The 21,323-nt window shown below is 43.1% G+C and overlaps 1 protein-coding gene across 14 annotated transcripts in view; it reads left to right on the forward strand.

Annotated features, from left to right (window-relative positions):
• Positions 1–21,323, forward strand: part of cep192 (centrosomal protein 192) — a 104,683-nt gene that overhangs the window by 29,760 nt on the left and 53,600 nt on the right. For 8 of the 14 annotated variants that reach the window (XM_028471709.1, XM_028471704.1, XM_028471701.1 and 5 more), the window contains 14 exons: positions 2,059–2,181; positions 10,249–10,510; positions 10,796–10,945; positions 11,030–11,094; positions 11,325–11,552; positions 11,756–11,897; positions 11,975–12,060; positions 12,153–12,401; positions 12,547–13,309; positions 13,667–13,772; positions 13,972–14,128; positions 17,234–17,900; positions 18,037–18,174; positions 18,299–18,447. In XM_028471709.1, coding sequence (XP_028327510.1) covers positions 2,059–2,181; positions 10,249–10,510; positions 10,796–10,945; positions 11,030–11,094; positions 11,325–11,552; positions 11,756–11,897; positions 11,975–12,060; positions 12,153–12,401; positions 12,547–13,309; positions 13,667–13,772; positions 13,972–14,128; positions 17,234–17,900; positions 18,037–18,174; positions 18,299–18,447 — 3,285 coding nt within the window. The remainder of the gene's footprint in view (positions 1–2,058; positions 2,182–10,248; positions 10,511–10,795; positions 10,946–11,029; positions 11,095–11,324; positions 11,553–11,755; positions 11,898–11,974; positions 12,061–12,152; positions 12,402–12,546; positions 13,310–13,666; positions 13,773–13,971; positions 14,129–17,233; positions 17,901–18,036; positions 18,175–18,298; positions 18,448–21,323) is intronic. The other 6 variants (XM_028471699.1, XM_028471705.1, XM_028471706.1 and 3 more) reach the window with 4 other exon arrangements.

A 21,323-nucleotide genomic window follows, 5' to 3' on the forward strand; every position in this document is an offset into this window, starting at 1 on the left:
TGTCATTCTTGTGCCAGCCAGAACTAGCTCGTTCATCTGGGCAGTTAAATCCAAGAAGGCAGGGGTAGGAGAGAAGCTGGATGAGGTGGAAGTAGATGAATTTTGGGGTGAAGCAGGTGGGTCCTGAGATGTGGGGGTTGGGTTGACCTCTTCATTTTGGTGATTTTGATTTCTTGCTGGAAGCTCATCGACTCCATCTTCTTTCCTTGTTGTTTTGTTCTCCGATGGTACATGTTGTCCTCTGTCTTTATCAGAACTGATAGCAGTGTGACTGGTGAAGTAAAACAAGTTGGATGTGAAAAGTTTCACTCCAGCCTTGTTTAGACACAGTCCATCTGCTCTAAAAAGATGACGACGTTCCCAAAAAATAGGAAAATTTTCTATAAAATTTAGTGAAAGGGCAGCACAAGCCGAAGACAAAAATTTATTCAAAGAGCAAATCCTTGAGAATTTCAGCTCTCCTTTGCGGACTGGAGGTATCGGGCCACTGATGAACACTTTAGGCTGCAAACAGCTCACTGTTTTTAGCAGATGGGTGAAATCCTGCTTTAACACCTCAGACTCCTCCTTGGCTAAATCATTTAACCCAAAATGAATCACATTTTTCAAATGTGGGTAATCTGCATCGATTTGCAAGATTTTGTCAGCCAGGTCTGATACTGTGTCATTAGGTAAGCAGATCACTTTCACATTGCTGCTAAACATCTTCTGAGCATCTTTAACAGAAATGTCTCCCATTATCAGTGTGTGAGGTTGTTGCTTTGGCCTACCATGTCGCTTTTGTTTTCCTGAAGCACTTTCAGTCTTCGCAGTTCCAGAAGGTTGTGTGTTGCCCTCATTAGAGCCAGATCCTAGGTCATTCAGCAGTGGGGTGAATCGATTACCCAGTTCTACATGAAAATCATCCGCCTCCAAAACTGAAACTAAGAAGCCTCCGGCAGGGATTTCGCATACAGCCAAATTCAACGTTTACAGTTTTAAAACCTTCAGTACTGTTATTTGAAGCATGGAGTGGTTTTTTCATGACTTGAGCTAGCATATTCTGAGTGGTAGCATCGGTTTAACATCGGTAACATATTAACCGATTTTGATTTGTCTGTGACATGCCAAAATCGGCCCAACAATTAATCGGTCAGGCTCTAGTATACATTAGGGATGTAACGATTACTCGTATGGCAGTTAAAAATCGATTCATTGGTATCACGGTTCATATCGATGCTCTAAAAATTGAATCGCAGTACTGAGACAGCAGTACAGCAGAGGGCTATCTATTTATCCTTTTCTTGTCCAGAAGCATAGGCGGCGGGCAGAATCGCCTACTACTCTTAAAACATGTTCATAAATGATTCCTTACCCCTTTAGCACCGAAATAATATCTGTAATATTACATGAATATCTGTAAAAGTCACGTTTTTCAATTAGCTCTGTCTGCCAGCGCATAGCATCTCTTCTTCACTGCAAGAATAGCTGCATGCCAACCGACCACTGGGTTACCAGTGCCCTCTGCTGGTCCAAACAAATATCTGATGTAAATATAGCGCGACTGTTTTTTTTTTTTTAAAGTCCAATTGTTAAGGCACAAAATACATTTTCAGTTGCACTTTTAAAAAGAAAAGGAACTATTATGCAGTTTTGGATTGTTTACTATAGAACCAGAATTTAAATTAAAAGACTTCTTCATTTGTATTATTCCTTTATTTCATGCAGGATTTTTTTTTTGTTAAATTGCATTGTTTTTAATAGTTTATCAAGGGATTCTTTTGACAATGAAAAATAAAAGGAAATTAGTACAGTATTTTCTAGAGTTTCCTGAAAAAAATAAAGGAATATTTTTCAGTCATCATTTGTCTACAGTCCCATTTTGTAAAATAAATTGTGAGAGAATCATATTGTGAACCCAGTATCGTGAATTGAATCGTATCGGGAGTTGAGTGAATCATTGCATCCAGCCATTTGTCAAGTACTTTTGAATATGTGGCTAATCTATACCAGCATCTATGTGATGATTGATGAGGTTGTTATCTAAGGTTTATTGGTGCCACTCTATATGTTACACAGATCGGAAATCGAGTGGGTCCTGTTGGAACTGGAGAGGCCAGCTCCTGTCAGGGAACATCAGCAGGGCTTCAGAGACTTTCTCATGTCACCTGGAATATGGCTTTGGACCAACGGAAGGTACTAGTGAGTATCTATTAACAAGTGTTTAGTGGTAGAGTGGGTCATCCAATGATCAAAGAGTTGGAGGTTTGAATCCAGCTCTGTCCCAGTCATCGCTGTTGTGTTCTTGGGAAAGGCACTTTACCCACAGAGCCTCGTATGAATGGGTGTGAATTGCGCATGAAGGTTGGTCATAAAGGTGGGGGAAAAAAACGATTTTACGATTTATTGCGTTTTTTTGGGTGCCGATATTAACTCATTGACTGCCATTCACGTCTATAGATGAGAATTGGTTCAGTAACGTGGAGTGCCATTCGTGTCTATAGATGGAAATTGTGTTTTTTGGCTGCGGTTGCTAGGAGACAATGTGATGAAGCTCTCCGGTGAATATGGTGACATGTAGGTGGCAGCAGCGGACCTTTGGATAAGAAAGCACCCGTTATGGGCAGAGCTCAGAGGGAGAGGAAAAGAATTTGAGAGAAAATGGCGCTACAAGAGTTGATGCTGAAGTTCCCACCAGCTCACAGCAGCGCACACTTGACCAGAGCATGTGTGGAACCTAAATGGACTATTGAGTGTCGCGATGGTGAGAGAAAACAATCAAAAAAACGGGGCAAGCGCTGACACTCGGCATGTCCGGGAGAAGGAGGAAGTTGCGTGTGTAGAGAATGACGGGGAAGAGACTTGGAGGAAGGCCAAAATACAGTAAGAAATCCATTCAACTCTGAAATAGATAGCAAAATATTGATAATGTTACCATCAAAAGCCCGGTCTGTTTTTTTTTAGATTTATAGAAGGAAAACAATGTTGAGGTGTCCCTAAAGTAAAAAAAAATCACCCTGCGAAGGAAACTCATTTCGGCTGCCTGTATCCGCGATCTTGTCCTTTTGGTCATTACCCAATTCTCATGACCATAGGTGAGGGTAGGAACATAGATCGATCGGTAAATTGAGAGCTTTGCCCCTCGACTCAGCTCCCTCTTCACCACAACAGTCCGATATAGCTACCGCATCCCTGCTGACGCCGCACCGATCCGTCTATCGATCTCACGCTCCATCCGACCCTCACTCGTGAACAAGACCTCGAGATACTTGAACTCCTCCACTTGAGGCAAGGACTCTCCACCGACCCAGAGAGGGTAAGCCACCTTTTTCCGGTGGAGAACCATGGCCTCAGATTTGGAGATGAAATCCTGAGGTTCCCAAAATCGGACTCCCTCCGGTCCCTGGCTGCACCTAAAAATTCTGTCCATAAAAGTAATGAACAGAACCGGTGACAAAGGGCAGCCCTGGCGGAGACCAACATGCACTGGGAACAGGTCTGACTTACTGCCGGCAATGCGAACCAGGCTCCTGCTGCGGTCATACAGGGAACGGACAGCCCTTAGCAAAGGGCCCCGGACCCCATACTCCCAGAGCACCCCCCACAGGGCACCACAAGGGACTCAGTCGAACTCCTTCTCCAGATCCACAAAGCACATGTGGACTGGTTGGACGAACTCCCACGAACCCTTGAGCACCCGATGAAGGGTATAGAGCTGGTCCAGTGTGCCGCGACCGGGACGAAAACCGCATTGTTCCTCCTGAATCCGAGGTTCGACTATCGGCCGGATCCTCCTCTCCAGCACCCTGGAGTAGACCTTGCCGGGGAGGCTGAGGAGTCTGATCCCTCTGTAGTTGGAGCACACCCTCCGATCCCCCTTCCTAAAGAGAGAGACCACCACCCCGGTCTGCCAATCCAGAGGCACTGTCCCCAACTGCCACGCGATGTTGCAGAGACGTGTCAACCAAGACAGTCCTACACTACTCAGGACGAATCTCATCCACCCCTGGAGCCCTGCCTCCAATGAGCTTTTCAACCACCTCGGGTGATGGGCGAGTCCGCCTCTGCTTCCTCATCGGAAAACGTGGCAGTGGGAGACCCTCGAAGTACTCCTTCCACTGCCCGACAACATCCCCAGTTGAGGTAAGCAGCTCCCCCCCTGCACTGTAAACAAGCTCATCCGGAGATGGAAGTTGAAGACCCCACTGACAGAGGGATCCACCAGACGTTCGCAACAGACCCTCACCACACATTTGGGCTTCCTCCCCTGCCAGCGGATCCAGCTCACCACCAGGTGGTGATCGGTTGACAGCTCAGCCGCTCTCTTCACCCGAGTGTCCGAGACATGTGGCCGGAGATCAGATGATACAACTACAAAGTCGATCATCGACCTCCGGCTTAGAGTGTCCTGGTGCCACATGCACTTATAGACACCCTTGTGCTTGAACATGGTGTTCGTTATGGACAAACTGTAACTGGTACAGAAGTCCAATAACAAAACACCACTCTGGTTCAGATAGGGGAGGCCGTTCTTCCCAATCACCCCTGTCCAGGTCTCATTGTCGCAGCCCACATGGGCTGCGACAAGTCCCCCAGTAGAACAATGGAGTCCCCAGTCGGGACACCGTCAAGTACCCTTCCCAGGGACTCCAAGAAGGCTGGGTACTTTGCACCAATGTTGGGCCCGTAGGCCGAGACAACGGTGAGAGACCTGTCCCCAACCCGAAGGTGTAGGGACGCGACCCTCTCGTTCACTGGGGTAAACTCCAACACGTGGTGGCTGAGCTGGGGGGCAATAAGCAAGCCCACCCCAGCCCGCCGCCTCTCCCCACGAGCAACGCCAGAGAAGTGGAGCGTCCAGCTTCTCCCCTGGAGTTTGGATTCAGAGCCCAACCTGTACGTGGAGGTGAGCCCGACTATATCTAGCCGGTACCTCTCAACCTCCCGCACAAGCTCATTCTGTGTCCCAACAGCCAGAAGCTGTGGACGCGGACCGGCCCGGCCGGGCCCCGTGTACAAAGGCCCGACCACCAGGCGTTCGCATTCGAGCCCCAGCCCCAGGCCTGGCTCCAGGGTGTGGCCCTGGCTGCGCCATACCGGGCGACGTCACGGTCCTTGTTTTTATACTGTCCATAAAGGGTCTTCTGACATAAGAGACCCTACCAGGGGCATAATGCCCCAGACAACATAGCTCCTTGGATCATTCACGCACTCAAACAACCCCACCACGTTAAGGTGGCAGTTCATGGGGTTGGGTTCTCAAGAAAATTTCTGGGTTCTCAAGAAATTAATATCTAAATTATCTAAGTCACTGAATAAAATAGTTATTGAAAACATTTGCAATTTTGTCATGGTCAGGGAGGAGATTTTCATTGATTTAAGTTTGTACGCTCCTTGTGTTCATTTTACTTTTGCAATTTATAGATTTGTGTGCAATAGTGTTCTTGGATTAGAGGCACCTAGTTTTGTTTGTTATTCAAAATAACTTTGTTTGGCTTTACGCAATTTGGAGTTACATTTGTTTCTGAGCCATGTGAAATGGATCTTTTTCTCAGGAGTCTTAACAGCTCTACTTCTCAAGGGCAGAGTCCTTCTTTTTAAATAGCTGCATAATTTGTGTTTGCCCATGGCAGATTATTTTGTCTGATATGAATCTTACAAGTAGTGATAGACCGATACATCGGCCAACTGATATTTCCCGATTTTTGTGTTTTTTACGTGTATCGGACGATGCAGGCTGCTGCGTTCACCGATCCTCATTATTTACAGAGAACAGAAATATTTTTTACTTGTTCTTCTTGATCACCTGTTTTTAATATTTATTAAATATTTTTTACTTGTTATCGTTCTCCCTCACCTTTGTTAATTTCAATAAATGTTCCTTTAAAAAAATTGAGACTCGTACCATTTGTTATCATTGTGTAATTTTTATGGTGTAAATTGAGGGAGCAAAAGTAATATCAGCTCAAGAAAATCGGCAGTCCGTATCGGTCATCGGCTCATGCAGATGGAAAAAAAAATTGGTATCAGTATCGGCCCTAAAAAAAGTCCATATCCGTCTATCCCTACTTACAAGTGGTGGTATACTTTTCACGAAAGCTGACGAGTTAATGAAGCGTTGCTCGCTTGTTAGTAAGGGTCCAATGATTTTATATATTTTTAAATATTTTTCACGTATCTCCATTTGTTCTAAGAACCCAAAAAACGTAGTATTTGAGGTTTATTTTCCCAAATTCGCCTGTTTTCCAGAGTTTTAGCTCTCTAAATAGTCACTTTCTGTGCAACTCTACAAGTAGGCTGATTTGCGGCCTACTTATGCATATTCATCAGTGGGCGTGTCTATAGACGAGACACTGACTTCCCTGCATGTCGCGCTGTGTTACTAGGGGGATCGGTAATCACCAAGGCAAATTTATTTTTGCTATCCACAGTTGTGATTGTCTTCTGCCAAAAAACTGCACATTACAGTAAAACATGGCTTTTTAAGCTGCTATTGAGTGTGAGTCCATCTCCTCTCCCCGCCCGGTGAAGTAGGGCAGGGGAGAAAAACACACTTTCTCCAAGTTGACATGACATGGCGTATCAACAGCGGCAGTAGCAGCAACAGCCTTGATGTACAGCGGTGATAGACTGCGGAAGCACTGCGTGAAGGCTGCTGACATGCTCACCTTTGTGGGCGTGTCTGTTTACATGTCAATCACGGCAGAGGGCTTCTTAAAGGCGTGGCTTCCCCAGCTCAGTGCCGCGTCAAATTTGTCATTCAAATTGGAGTGAGGCGTAGGGCTTGCTCTCCAGTAAGAAAGGAGCATCTTACCCTCTAACTAAATATTGAGCTAATATTGAGATATTCAGCTTCACATGGGCCCCTTAAGGTAGCTTAATCATGTGTTTGCCTCCTGGTAGTTGGTTAACTACTGGGATTGAGAGTGTGCCTGGTTTGATATGCAGCAGAGCCCTCATTTTAAATGTAAAAATTGCAGATGATCAGATTAATTTAGTCATAGAGGCCAAAATCGTAATCACGAACAAGTAAAATTTGATTAATTGTGCAGTCCACTCTTCGTTTACTGGCGCGCTCCTGGATAACAGGTCTATGCCCGTGTTCAGGATGTGCATCACTCTCTGTGAGGGGAGACGACCACTGCCGGTATGCGCAACTGATGGAATCTTATTCTGCCATGACGGTTAATGTATGCTCCATGCGGTTGGTCCTCACCAGGACATGTTTTCCATGAGAGATGGAAGAAAAATGTTTCAGCAAGAGGAACACCGCTGAAAGCTTTTAATAATTTATGTGAGAGCGCTGTATGCCCACACTCCAGTGGCCCCTCACAGATCGGCCCTTGTGAATCCTGCCCCAACCTGAAATGCCCGTCCTTCAGATTGACAGACTTGAACTAATAGCTCTGTTGCACAAGGTGCAGCAGGGATACATGCGTAAGCATCATGAACCTCTATTTCCTGAGAGATCTGTCCAGAGCATGTAAATCCAGCACAGGACGAACCCCGCTCCCCTCCATTTAGGAACCAGAAAATACCTTGAGTAAAACCCACTCCGACACTGTGAGGGAAAAATGACAAGAAATTGCTCCTTTGTTTATCAGTGAGATGATTTCATCCTGGAAAACGCGAACTGACTCTCCCTGAGCCAGGGAGTGTATTATACCGGCAAAACGAGGAACAGCCACAAACTACTGCCTGTATCCTTTCGAGATTGTCCGTAACACACAGGGCGGGGCTGTGAGCGCGGCCCACCTCTTGCATTTGAGGGAGAGAATGGATACATGCCGTAGCCCTTTGACTTCAAGAGGCTCTATCCACAGTGCGATGGAGCCCTCTCTTGGAGTAACAGTGACATCCCCCCAGGGCAGAGCATCGTATACTCACCCAGTGAGACAGCGCAACAATGGGGACCCTGTCGCATCTGACTCGGGGAAGGCTACAGCCTCCCACCAAGGGGGAACAGTTACTCATTACTGCATTGCTTATTGTGACAGATTTTGCTTTCATTGGCTGTGCCCTCGGCCCTTTGCCTGGGTGCGACAGCTGAACCATCTGTAACTTGTTCATCTCTCCCGGCTTCCTCTGGTCTGGGCTGTAACAGCAGGGAGACGGGGGCGTGGGGTATCCCCAGGTGCAAAACAGCTGGAGCTGGAGAAGAACTTCCAGTTGCATCACCGGTGGAGAGAGGAGCGGTCCGGCTGCTCTGTTTTTTCCTGGTCTGGGCAGGCTTTGTCGGCGGAGCTGCAGCTGGGGCCGACGGCTTCTTGTCCGCATTTTAAACTGCTCCGAGAAGCAGCCTACGCAAAGGTCTTGTGCTGTGCAAGTGGAGAGGGAGCTGGGGGTTGACGAGGGCGACAGAGTTGGAGATCTTCATCATCCCTCCTTTTGGCTTCACACTGCCAATGCATCGAGGCCAACTTGGAACCAAATATCCCCTCCAGGACTACGGGCATGTCCAAGACATCGTCCTTTTCCCTGTCCGACAGGTTTGCAAAGTTGATGCAGGATCATAGCTCCCATCACTCTCCCTGGCCAGGTCCTGAGTCAGCCCAAAATCCTTGCACAGCTCAGCCTTATAGGCTGTGAGCAGGGGAAGGACATATGTAAGCACCACTGCCTTGCCTTCTCAGTCATTTGGAGCAGACACAGACCTCTTCATCACTTCACAGTCAAGGGATGAGGCACCAGGAACTGGGCTCCTGCTACTGAACGGTGGTTCTTCCACGAATGCTCCACTTCTTCGAGCAGCTCTGGGAAGATGGGGAGAAGTTGCCTCTTAGCAGCCCTGGCCCTGGGGTAATCTCTTCCTCTTGTAGCGGAATCTGGTGTTCTCAGTTACGACAGAGGGCCAGGGAATGGCCAGCCGGGCAGCAGTGCGTTTGCATATGTTGAGCATACCTGAGCTACACATGCATATTCAGTGACTTCTTCCTAATGCAAGCGCTTTGAAATGTCCATCTTTCTGAAATGACAAAAATAACATTACACGCGGAGGAAACCGTGGTCTAGTGGTCAGAGAACAGAGCCGAAGCACTGGAGGAGCAGGGCTCAAATCCAGTGGAGTGACTTTTGGCAAAATATTTACACTGAGAAATATACAAAATATATTTTATTCACACATGGTTATTTATGTAGAAAAATACATTATTTATACATTTTTAGTAATTCACAGCCATTCTCAAGAGTCATAACACTGTGGGATACAGATGCCTGTAATTACATATTTGGCCAGTAGGTGGTTTTTTGTGCCTATGAAGCGTAAATAAATGAATCATTTCTTGAACCTATTGGCTAAAGTGTTATGATGCCTCATGAGGCTTCATCTCACCATCACTGCTAAAAGCATATAATGTTGTTGGCGTCACCAAACTTTTGGGCATTGTGGTTCCTAAACCCTGCGCACTGACTCACAGGCAAAAGAGTACAACATTCAATTCACAAGCGGAGTCTATACGCCAAACCATAAACACCGCAGTTTAAAACCGTGGATGCCGTACCGAATGATTCAATATGTTATTCGAGAATTGTTGCATGCCTAGCATGTATGGCCGCAGCGTTTTTATCTGCGGTTATGCGACTGCCTGGTTTCATTTGATTGGTTAAATAAAGACCGACGTCGCTAGTGATGTGAACAGTCCTGTGACAGCACACAAGACACACGCTCCCTGACTAACTAAAACAAATAGGTTGTGCAAGCAATGATAGATAAAAATAAAAGTAGCGAGTGGAATGTAACTCAATGTAACGGAGTAAAAATAGCGTTTCTTCACAAAAATTCTCAAAAGGAATGATTAAAACTACTCTGACAAGTGCATTTTATCCAAAAAGTTACTTAAGTAAATGTAACTGAGTAAATGTAGCTTGTTACTACCCATATCTGGAAATATAAGTAATGATAATTAATTATTGTAATTTTTGGAGAAGGGGTGGGAGTAAATAACATGTACTCTGCAACATATTTCTTTGCCTAAATAGTCTGAAATTAGTCATCTGATCTACTGCAGCCACTGACTTCTTTTGTGGTTTAGACTTAATCTGACCAAAATTTGGAGGTGATTAACTTAATGGGGGTTCTTTTACATTTTTAATGTCCATGTTCATTCTCAGCATATAACTTATGTGCACCTCAAATGATGTTGTTGATATAGGATATGTGGTAAATGAATGTTTATGTTTGAAATAAGTTAATTATACAAAAGTATAATTTGTTCAAAACAACTAATTTGTTAAAATTTATGTTTTTTTCCTTTGCATTTGCTACTTCAGGTGCAGCTCACAGATTGTGATGCCAAAGACGATGAAGACGATGGAGTAGATAAACCTGACGGGGCTTGGCACACTATTGGTTTAGGAGAATGCATGGGAAAGAGCTACACTGCTACTGAGGTCTTAGCTGCCACCAGTGAAGAAGACAGTAATGCCCTGTCCACCTCACTGGAGCAAAAGTATTTTTCCCAGAGCGTTCAAGAAGACTCAGACGACGGGTGGAACCACTGCCCAGATGACCTGGAGCTGGAGTTCCAACAAGGTTTGTAGTAGTTATCTAGCTATTTTAGTCGGTATGCCCCAGGGCAGTTGTGGCTCCAGTGTAACAGTCATACCACCGGTATGACTGATGTTAATGACTGATGTGGATGAGTAATGGTTTCTGTAATGCGCTTTGAGTCTTTTTAAAAAGGCCGCTATGCATAAATCCAAGCTATTATTGTTATTAATAAAACAGAAGTAACTGTTGGGTAAAAAAAACACAAATTCTCAAAGTGAACAGATGCTACCTTAGTGTCGAATGTTATCCCTACTGTATGTCCTACAGATGCTAATGTAACTCAGAGCGTGGTGTACCAGAATGAAGAAGGGCAGTGGGTGACAGACCTGGCATATTATTCCTCGTTTGAGAAAGAAGTTGATGGGAATGCAGTGGATGGCAGTGGTCAATTTCAGGCTGAAGACTTCGTTCCTGCTAGTGAGTTTTGTTATAACAAGCTGCGATTTAATTTGTCTCTGTTCAAAGAAAAGTTCATAGATTAGTTGGCATTTTTGCTTACAGGTGAAGCTATGGAGAAAATAGTGAAAGATCAGGAGGAATTTGAAAAGGAACACCAGTTCATGCAGGTATGGCTGATGAGACTGATTCTGTTAGAAAAAAGCAATCCCAATATTTTATGTATTAACAATTAGCTTTTTGTTTATTAACTACTGCTTTATAATGATGATATTTACATACTGATTTACACACATTGAAAAAAGAGGACAATGAAATACTTTTTTCTTTAAGCAAATTAGTTAATGAAGTTTATTTGACAATTTACATTCCAGTTTTTAATGCATGCCATTATTCACAGGAGGAGCAGATTGAACCAGCCAGCCATAAGTGCACTTTTCAGGGAGACTCATCCTGGAAGGATCCTCAGGCCAGCCAAGTCCTGATGAGGGCCTCCCAGGTCTCCTCAGAGTTTCAACCGGTAGAGGATGACAGCTACCTGCGACTTTCTCTGGGACAGTTTTTCAGTCAACGCTCTGAAGCTCTGGGCTGCTTGGGCAGCATTGATGCAATGGATGGGGTAAAACGGGTTGGTAATGTTAGAATTTGTTCATGGCTAGATTTGCACTCATTTTTCAAAGTTGAAATGATCCATTAAAAAAAGAAGCATACTGTTATTCATCGTTTAATATCATCACTTTAGCAAATTACATTGAGCAACCTAATTTTCTGTGACTTGTGCCTCTCATGCTAAAAAAGAGCTGTTATGTTTATTCAATTTCTTTTCTGTAGCCATCATTCGGGTATGTCATCACATCTCCAGAGAAGAGGGACCCATTTCCTCTTATACATTCTTCCGAGTTCTCCAGTAGAGAGAGCTCTCCTTATAGTGCTTCAATGGAAATCAGTGAAGGAGAGAAAACACTCAATCTGGGTATGCTGACCATTTTTTTTTAAGTGTGTCACAATGAGCTGTCCCAAGTTGTAATTGTGGTTGCTTATGATCATCAGCAGAAGACTTCAACAAAACTATCGAAGCCCCAGTCAAACAGACATCCTCAAAGGGAAAAGCTGATGTACAAGCTTGTCAGAAAGAGGTAAATTGTATAACTTTTTGAATGTATATTTTTGAACGTTATTGATGTACAATTAAAATTATACCTTTTTGTTAAATCACTTTCCTCTTTAGGACCAAACTGTCCAAGATGACCTCAGTGAGGATGCTGCCAGTGTGTCTCTAGCTAACAACAGCAGCCAATTGATGCTCAGTATCAGTACAATTGCTTCAGCCATCGCTGATGCTTCTATCAGCACTGAACCCTCCCAGCTGGCTGCCATGATTGTGGAGCTGTCCAAACGGAGTCGGACACAGATTCCAATTGCCTGCTCCTCTATACCTGCTCTTTGTACTACAGAGACCTCCACGTCAGCACAACATGTAAGAGCACTCTGTGTTTGTCTTTATACAGCAAGCTCTTTGGATCAATACAGATTTATTTCAAAGATTGTCTCTGAAATATCTAGGGAATTAAAGCTTAATTTTAACATTTATCACCTGTTTCATCTGTTGCACTTTTTCTTAGATCATCCCTGTGGCAGATCCCAGTGATGTTCTTCAGGACCTGACCCATGTTGGAGAGATGAGTGCCTGTGACATGGAGAAGTACCTGAAAAATGCAGACATCTCACATAGCAGTGACACTTCTGTGGCTCACAATACTTTTGACTTGAACAGTTGGGCTGAAAATCATAGCTGTTTTCAGAGCAATCCTCAGGCAAGAGATGCTAAGAGTCATGTAAGCTCATCTCAAGCAGTAAAGAGCACAACTGAGCCATATCCCATGAATATGAAAACCCAGAATGAATGCGAAAGAGTAACAACAGTGCCTAACAGATGCTCAACAACCACATCTATTCCTCAGGCTCCTGGTAACTATGCCAGAAGGTCTGTGGGGTCAGTTACACTTGGATTTTTGACAGACAAGTTGGAGACATCTAATGATGCAGATGTTTCAATAAAACCTTCAGGTATTTACAGTGGAACTCGGACAGTAAAGCCTGATACTGGGAGGCCAAAGCACATAAGCTTAAAAACTACAGAGAGCTTTCCTAACACATCTGAACTGTTGAGCTCCAGGAAAGGGAAGTCAGGCTTTCCTTGCCTTAAAGGTCACCTCACTCCCATACAGACGACGTTGATCAAAGATCAGAAGCTCGAAAAGTTCAGTAATTCTCCAGAGAAGAAAGCTGCAACTAAAGATCTCAAAGCTGCTTCACTACCTGCAAGCTCTGCACTCGAACACACACCAAACCAAACTGTCCAGCGCATAATCAAGCATGCATCAGGTGACTGATAAAGGCATTTGTAATCCACATTGTTGGTTTATCCTTTGGGGAGTGGTCCTCACATATTTGTAGTTGTTTGCCATGCAGTGGTGCATTCAGCACCACACACTCACTACACAGAGTGTATCAATGCCGTTGCAGGCACATAGCATCGATCACAGGTGTAATAAACAGTTAAACCACAGCTAGCAGCAAACAAGATGCATGTGGTTTTTAAAATGCATTCTTTCTTTGTGGCCCGATATGAAATGATCCACGGAATGCTACCGGTGCACAGCTTGACGACTTGCGACCCCAGCATTGGGGGACATTTTCAATTTGCATGTTGTTTTTAATTCCAGTTTTGTTTTTCTGCAGGTTTTAATGAGCCTAGTGGGGAGGACACATTATGTAACTTCAGACCATCTACCTCACCCCTCACCCACTCCTCTCCAAGTCAGACATCTATTCCCAGTTCAGATAGGTACTGTATCCCAGTAGAAATATCAACCCTGAAATGTTAATTATAGTTTAACAATAACTAATCTCAAATTAAGTACAGTACTTAAAAAAGGTAGGAATTGTTAGTTTCATGTGGATTATGAATTTTATCCTACAAAGTTGCTTTACAGCCACTTTATATATATATATATATAAGTATAAACTTTTTCTTTTCTTCACAGCGTATTATCTCTACCAGCTTCAATTGGAGGTGTGGTAGATTGCCACCCAGCTTTTGATTCCTCTCCTCAGTCCACTTGCTCCAGCCCCAGTCCGAGTCGACTGACATTCATATCCACGAATGAAGGCACTGATTTGCCTACACCTGATAGAAAGAAGGTATGAGGAAATTGGAAAATGCCTCCAGAATTTATTTCTAAACTGTCTGGCATTAGTGTTTGTGCATCTTCGAGCATAGTACCCGATGTCAGTTATACGCTTCCTTTTAACAAGACATTCTTTGCTTTTTCTCACATTAGACACCCCTTTTTATTACTGTCCAATTCATTTATTTATTTTTTAACAGTTATATGTTTTGAAAGGAAGCCCTGGGGTGGACACTTGGGGTTTTCCTTGTGTAGTTTGCATGTTTTCCTCGTGCTTGCATGGGTTTTTTTCTGGGTTTTCCAGCTTTTTCCCACAATCCCAAAATATGACTTAGGTGTATTGGAGCTTCCTATATGTCTGTAGGAGTGAGTGTGAGTGGTTGTGGTCTGTGTGTGTTGCCCTGCAATGGTCTGTACACCTGCCTAATGCTCAATGAGAGTTGGAGATAGGTACCAGCAGGCCCCCAGAAAAGACCCTGAAAAAAGGAGCGAACGGGTCAGAAAATATATGGATGATGGATGTTTTGAAAGTCCAAAATGTACTTAGCTTTTGTGTCTAAAATGTTGTCCAATATAGTCATTCAAAAGCAAATTAACTAATTATTTTCAAGAAATACTCAAACCACATTATGATTTAGAAGCTGCAAATGCAAGAAAAATCACATTAAATGCACACTTGCGGATGGCAACATTTTCTTCAAATTGTGACGTAGTGATTAATCAAGGAATTGTGCCATTCACTATTAACATTCAATAATGTTGAACGTAATTAATGACGTGCCAGGAAGATGATTGGCTGAAATCGCCAAAATGGTGACATCCACATATATGGAAATGTATGGGTTTTTGAAGGCTGAAAGTTAATGCTTGCCACTGGCAAGTAAAAACTTCTTTCAGGCAAGTTATCATTACACCTGACTTGCCCGACATGGACTAGAGCTGTAATCGGGCCAAAGAATTAGACCCAACTCAGCCCGAACCCAAATAAAGCCGATCTCTCTTAAAGCCTGAACCCGTTACAGCTTGACACTATTCAAATCTGTGCTCACATATAGAGTGATTAAAGGCACATTTTTTAGTAACTCGGCCAGCTGCTCTCTAAATATCTACATATGTGATGGCACATTTATGCGTTTTTTTACATGATTTATTCATGTTTTTGAGCATTTTGACTGATTTTTAAAGACCCACAGAATATTTTCTACTATGACTATCTGAAATCTGACACCAGATTCTGAAAGATTTAAGCCTCTACTGTCATGAAAAAAAAAAACATTTGTTTCTGGCTTGTTCCGTTCTTTTGTAATCAGCCATTGAATAGAGCAAGTTTTACACAAATCTTCAATTTCAGAGCAAAAAGCTGAGAAAACAGCCTTTTTGTAAAAAAAAATCCTGTCAGTGACTTTAAAGCTATTTTTTTTGCTTTAGTGACAACTCTAACATCTGCACATTGTTTCCTTATATAAAACATAAAAAAAACACAGAGACCGGGCTTTTGATGGTAAAATTATTATTATTTTGCTGTCTGTCAGAGTTGAATGGATTTCTTACTGTATTTTGGCATTCCTCCAACGTTCCCTCCCGTCAGTCTGTACACAGACGTAACTTCCTCTTCCTCCCGACACGCAGCAATGACCCGTTTAGCCCGGTTAGTTGATGGTTTTATCTCACGATCACAACATTATCAATAATCCACTCATGTCCACACATGTTCTGTGTTAGTATGTGGTGCTGTTAGCTGCTGGATACGTCACAATATCACTTTGTAGCGCCATTCTCACTCGTTCCTCCTTCTTCCACCCAGCTAATGGTAGCATCAGTGGCTAATCTCTCATCTAAAGGTGCACCGCTGCCATCGTCAGGGCACCATTGGTCACTACAACACACAGTCAATGGATGGGGTGTGGCCACATTCACCCTCTAGAATCTGAAGAAAGTGCCCTGTGATGCCCATGAGGCCGGCACAAGTGTCCTCTAGGGGCACTCCCCTCAGGGCAGCCCATGATGATTCGAACACCATCCTGAATACGAGGCATGTCTTATCCGTCTTGTGATATTAAAGCTGTGAGTGCATTATTTTTTCCCACAACTTACAAAGCTTGTTTTTGAAAGTTTGGTTCACCGAGATACAGGTCTGTGCTGTGCTGTCCTCTCCCATAGACCCCGCTCTTTCCGATTTGCTCCCGCTGATGGCCAATCTCAAAATATGCAACTGAAATTACAGGCCACCATTCAGCGCAATTGCATGCAATGGGTATCTGTTCTTGGTGAACATTACTAAGTACGGGTATATTAGCCAGGTTTTGGCCTGATTTCCGATACCAATATTGGTATTGATGCATTTCCAGTTATTACCACAGTATTTTTATTCTGCTTTAGAGCAATTTTCTAAAGTGCATTAATGTTATTGGTTGCACATCGCTTTAAGGATTTCGGTCAACATTCACTCTTTTTGATCCAGACGGAATTTGCACGTCAAGTTGGTTTTCAATTTCAATGCGATCCACTTCTAACATTATTTTGTACCTTTCCTTTTGTTGAATTCAGGCTTTAAAATCTCCATTCAACTTGGCCTGTATGAACTCTTTGCCTTTGTGTAGTTCTTGTGTCACACTTGCATCGTGTCCCTATTTCGTTCACCACAGCCATATGCTACACCTACGGCAGATAGGTGTTATAATTCCCACCCACTGCAAGCTGCTATTTGCTGCATCCAGGTTCTGCAAATCCATGTTCAATTAATTATAAAATAACCCATCCTTTTTATATTTTGGTGTGGCTTTTTACGAATGTAATTTCAAAGCACATAGATTTCGTCACGCAGGGAAGAAATTATTCAACATAACTAGGATGTAGCTCAGAGCAACAAAATGTTTTACTTTACTGCAGTGTTTTTTTTTTTGTTTTTTTTTTAATCTCAGTAGATTTAGAGGGTAATGGTTAGCTTTACTGCTGCAGTGCATATTTGAGTTTCTACACCAACTGTAGGAAAGAATGATTTATTTATTTTTTTCTGTTTGCAGGATAGGCAGAAATGGCAGAGAAATGTCTGAATAGTTAAACAGTTTTCCTTAGTCACTTGTTACAATGGTTCTAATGTGTGTTTTACTTTTGACAGAATAACTGCAGCATGGCATTGAGCACCACTATCATCAGATTTAGTCCAACTCCACCTTCTGAGCTAGAAGCACACCCTAACGTGGATGCGTTTTGCCAATCTAAAAATCTAGAGCAGTCTAAACCACAACGATTCAAAAGTCTGGACCCTCTCCCACCACAGCAGTGCAGAAGCCCGGAGCCCTCACGCTGCAGCTCCCCCCTCAGCTGTACCCGCAGCCATAGTGAGTGTAACCACTATCCTGGTGACCTCTTAGCTGGTGGTAGGAGCCACAAACATCTCTCGGAGTCCAACGTGAGAAAGCTAACTACGGTGGACTCAGTCTATTGCAGCAATCTTAACATTCAACAGCCTGTACCATCATTAGCTCCTCAGACCTCTAATCAATGGGGCACCAGCAGCCAAGTGTCTTCATCTGTGTATTCTGGTGGCTTTGGCATGCCTTCCTCCTACTCCTCGGAGGGACTTGACCATGTGCCCATTCCTAGCTTTAAACCCCAATGTCCTGCTGTCATTGACCTTCCTAACCAAGGAGATCTACAATCTCTACTCATTGGACGCTCCCTGTACAACCCACAGCTGGCCCGGCAGTATTTGGGAACAGACGCTCCTGGTTCATACAATGTAGGAGCAGTAGGAAATGAAGTCTACGCCGTGTCTTCTACAGGCATGCTTTATTTTATTTTATTTTTACAAACCTTGTTATAAAGAAAGATTGAGATATTAGAAAAGAAAATACAGATGAAGTAGAACTTAATGATGACATAACAGTTTTAAAAGAGATTGTCAATTTTCTTTTGCAGCTGGTCCTGTGGGCATCCTTGGGAATACTTTGCCTGTACACCACCCTGGACCACATCAGGATATGGGTGTTACAGGAAAGGTTTACAGTCAATATGATGTTGATTCACTTGCTGCCAGTAGCCTTGAAGATTTAAGAGGTATTAGTATTTACCAAATCCCATCTTCCACAATTTGTTATATTAGTGTGTGAGAGGAAATTGTAACCCAATTTTAGACAAAGACAATGAAATTAAACATTAAAGACTTTCCTGTTCCCCGCAGGCCAAGTGATGGTGCCAGAAGAGCTACGATTTCCTCATGCTTGCTGTGTTGGTATTGCCTCCCAAACGTCTCTCAGCCTATTCAATCCTTCAGAGAGATGGCAGCAAGTATCAATTACTGTTACCAACCTGGCTATTGATGGCAATAAGGTGAGGAGAACATTAAAATAAATAGTGGAGGTCCTTGCCTATGGCACAAGTGTAATGTGTAGTTTGGAAAAATGTTGGCATCAGTTAAAGTGTTAAACACACTTGGACACACTTTCTAAATATAATCCATTACAGAGTTCATGCCCAAAAAGGTAATTTTTAACGTAATCCCTTACATTACTCAATTTGAGTAATGAAATCTAATTACTTGGATTTTTTCCACATTAAATTAGATTTTTTTTAAGTGTAGTAATGCAGCCATCAATGGGTAGAATAAAGAAGCAAATCAAACTAAAAACAAACCAATCAGCTCTGAAATCAATGTGTAGCTTTTTTAAGCATTTATTTAGATTTAGGTTTACAAATATTGGGACAATAAACAGTGCAACAGGCAGAAGCAATAGTATTGATCAATAATCAATGTGATCAACAATCGCATTAAACTACACACAAAAACAAACAATACGTCAGTTATCATAATCACAATTCATATCTCAGTGATAACATTTTCAGGCATTATTAACTCATTCAGTGCCAGCCATTTTCAGATTTTCTACCCCCCTCAGTGCCAGCCGTTTTTGAGCATTTTGACTGATTTTAAAGACCCACAGAATATTTTCTACTATGACTATCTGAAATCTGACACCAGATTCTGAAAGATTGAAGCCTCTACTTTCATAAAACAAAAACACAAATCTTCAGTTTCAGAGCAAAAAGCTGAGAAAACAGCCTTTTTGCAAAAAAAAAACCCTGTCAGTGACTTTAAAGCTATTTTTTTGATTTAGTGACAACTCTAACATCTGAACATTGTTTCCTTATATAAAACAGAAAAAAAACCACTGAGACAGGGCTTGTGATGGCAAAATTATTATTTTGCTATGGGTCAGACTTGAATTGATTTCTTACTGTATTTTTCCCTTTCTCTCCCCTCAGTCTGCACACACGCAAATTCCTCTTCCTCCCTGACTGCTTGCCCTGTTTTTTTATTGTTTTATCTCACCATCGCCACACTATCCATGAGTTCCACACATGCTCTGGTTGAGTGTGCACTGCTGGGAACGTCAACTCTCGTACGTAGCGCCATTTTCTGTCTCGTAAACTCCTTTCCTCTCTCCCTCTGAGCTCTGCTGAGCATGGATGATCGCTCATCCAAAGGTACGCTGCTACCTCCTACGTGTCACCTACTATTTTGCTATCTGGCTCACAGGCTGGGGGTATTTTGTTCAAATTTTGTAATCTGATTAAATAATGCCGTTGCATGTGTTCTTTTACTCCTCAACACTGTATATAGTTAAGAAAAAAAATAAAGGTTGTATTAAAGTTACAATCTGGCTTTATTCTACTCATTCTACTTCCTTGCAGCCTGCAAGTGAAAAATAGTAAAGATAGTCATCCCTGTGAAAAGCAAACAATAGAGTTGTTGAGGAATGACACACAGCAAAGGGTCCCAGGCCGGGAATCGAACCTGGACCGGCTGCAGGTGAGGAGCTATAGCCTCCGTACATGGGGCGGGCGCTCAACCCACTGAGCTACACACCACCCCGCAAACAATAGAGTTCTACAGTGCGAGTGATTCACTCGCATTTGCGCCAAAATAAAAATAAATACCAAACACATCGCCACCCCATTAACCTACACTGCTCACTTTAGCCCCCATTTATCAACCTTGCGTGAAAATGGGTGCAAATCTGCGTGCATGTTTGGTCTTACAACATGACCAACGTTTGATTTATGAAACATTTGTATTTGACCAATCCCAGCATACAAATGATCAGATGTTGATAAATGGCACGGCTGAATTCGATCGTCATGACCCTGTTACTCACTCCTGTTTCGGAAGCCCGTCCCACTGAGGTCAAACAAGAAAAGAAACATTCTAAGATGACAATCAGCATTCTCACATCAGAGATGGAGCAAAACAAAATATGTGCTTTCTGAACGTGTGAAAACTGGACTGGACTCCTGAGCAGGCGAAGTCTGCCCCTCTGTGTGCGCTGCGAGGAACATCACAAAAGAGATCCTGGAGAGATGCAAAGATATGACGTTTATATCGATCTCAGTCTGCATGCTTGATGCAATAATTATCACATTAAAAATGACTAAATGTCCCTTCTGTTTATTATGCTTTCAGCCAATTTCACGTATAATCCATTACCATACTAATTTAATACTGAAGCGCATTTGTAAAAGTTTAATTTATACTTGACATTTTAAAAGAATGAACGAGGTCCTATTTTCTCTGTACAGCCGCCACAGGCTGCGCTGCGCACATCAAAAGGTGCTTCATTTACCAATGCAATGTTGTGAAAAAAATTATCAGGCTAAAAACAATGTCACTTTCTCTGGGGTAAATGGCAGTTTTTACCCAGTACAACAGAGAAGGAATCACAGGGAACTGTTGTGGCTCCTTTCTTAGTCACTCTACACAGCAGTTTGGCTACTGCGCCCTTACCTGTCACCTGCAGAAGTTCTCCGATGACTCTGCGATCGTCGGCCTCATCACTGATACAATCAGGAGTACAGAGAACTGATGCAGAACTTTCTGATTTGGTGCCAGCAAAACCACCCCCTGATCAACAATGGGAAAACCAAGGAGCTGGTGGTGGATTTTAGCAGATGCGTGCATTGCTGAACATCCAGGGAAAGGAAGTTGAGAGGGTCTCAACTTACAAATACCAGGGTGTCCACATAAACCGTAACACAAATGCTCTCTACAAGAAAGGCCAGAGCAGACTCTTCCTGCTCCAGAGGTCCTTCGGAGTAAAGGGGACACTCCTGAAGAACTTTTACAACTCGGTGTTTGCCTCTGTAATTTTCTATGGAGTAGTCTGCTGGGTTGGAGGAGTCTCTGCCCGGGACAAAAATAGGCTAGACAA

The sequence above is a fragment of the Gouania willdenowi genome, chromosome 16, assembly GCF_900634775.1.
Source record: "Gouania willdenowi chromosome 16, fGouWil2.1, whole genome shotgun sequence".
In the NCBI taxonomy this organism is placed as follows: Eukaryota; Metazoa; Chordata; class Actinopteri; order Blenniiformes; family Gobiesocidae; genus Gouania; species Gouania willdenowi.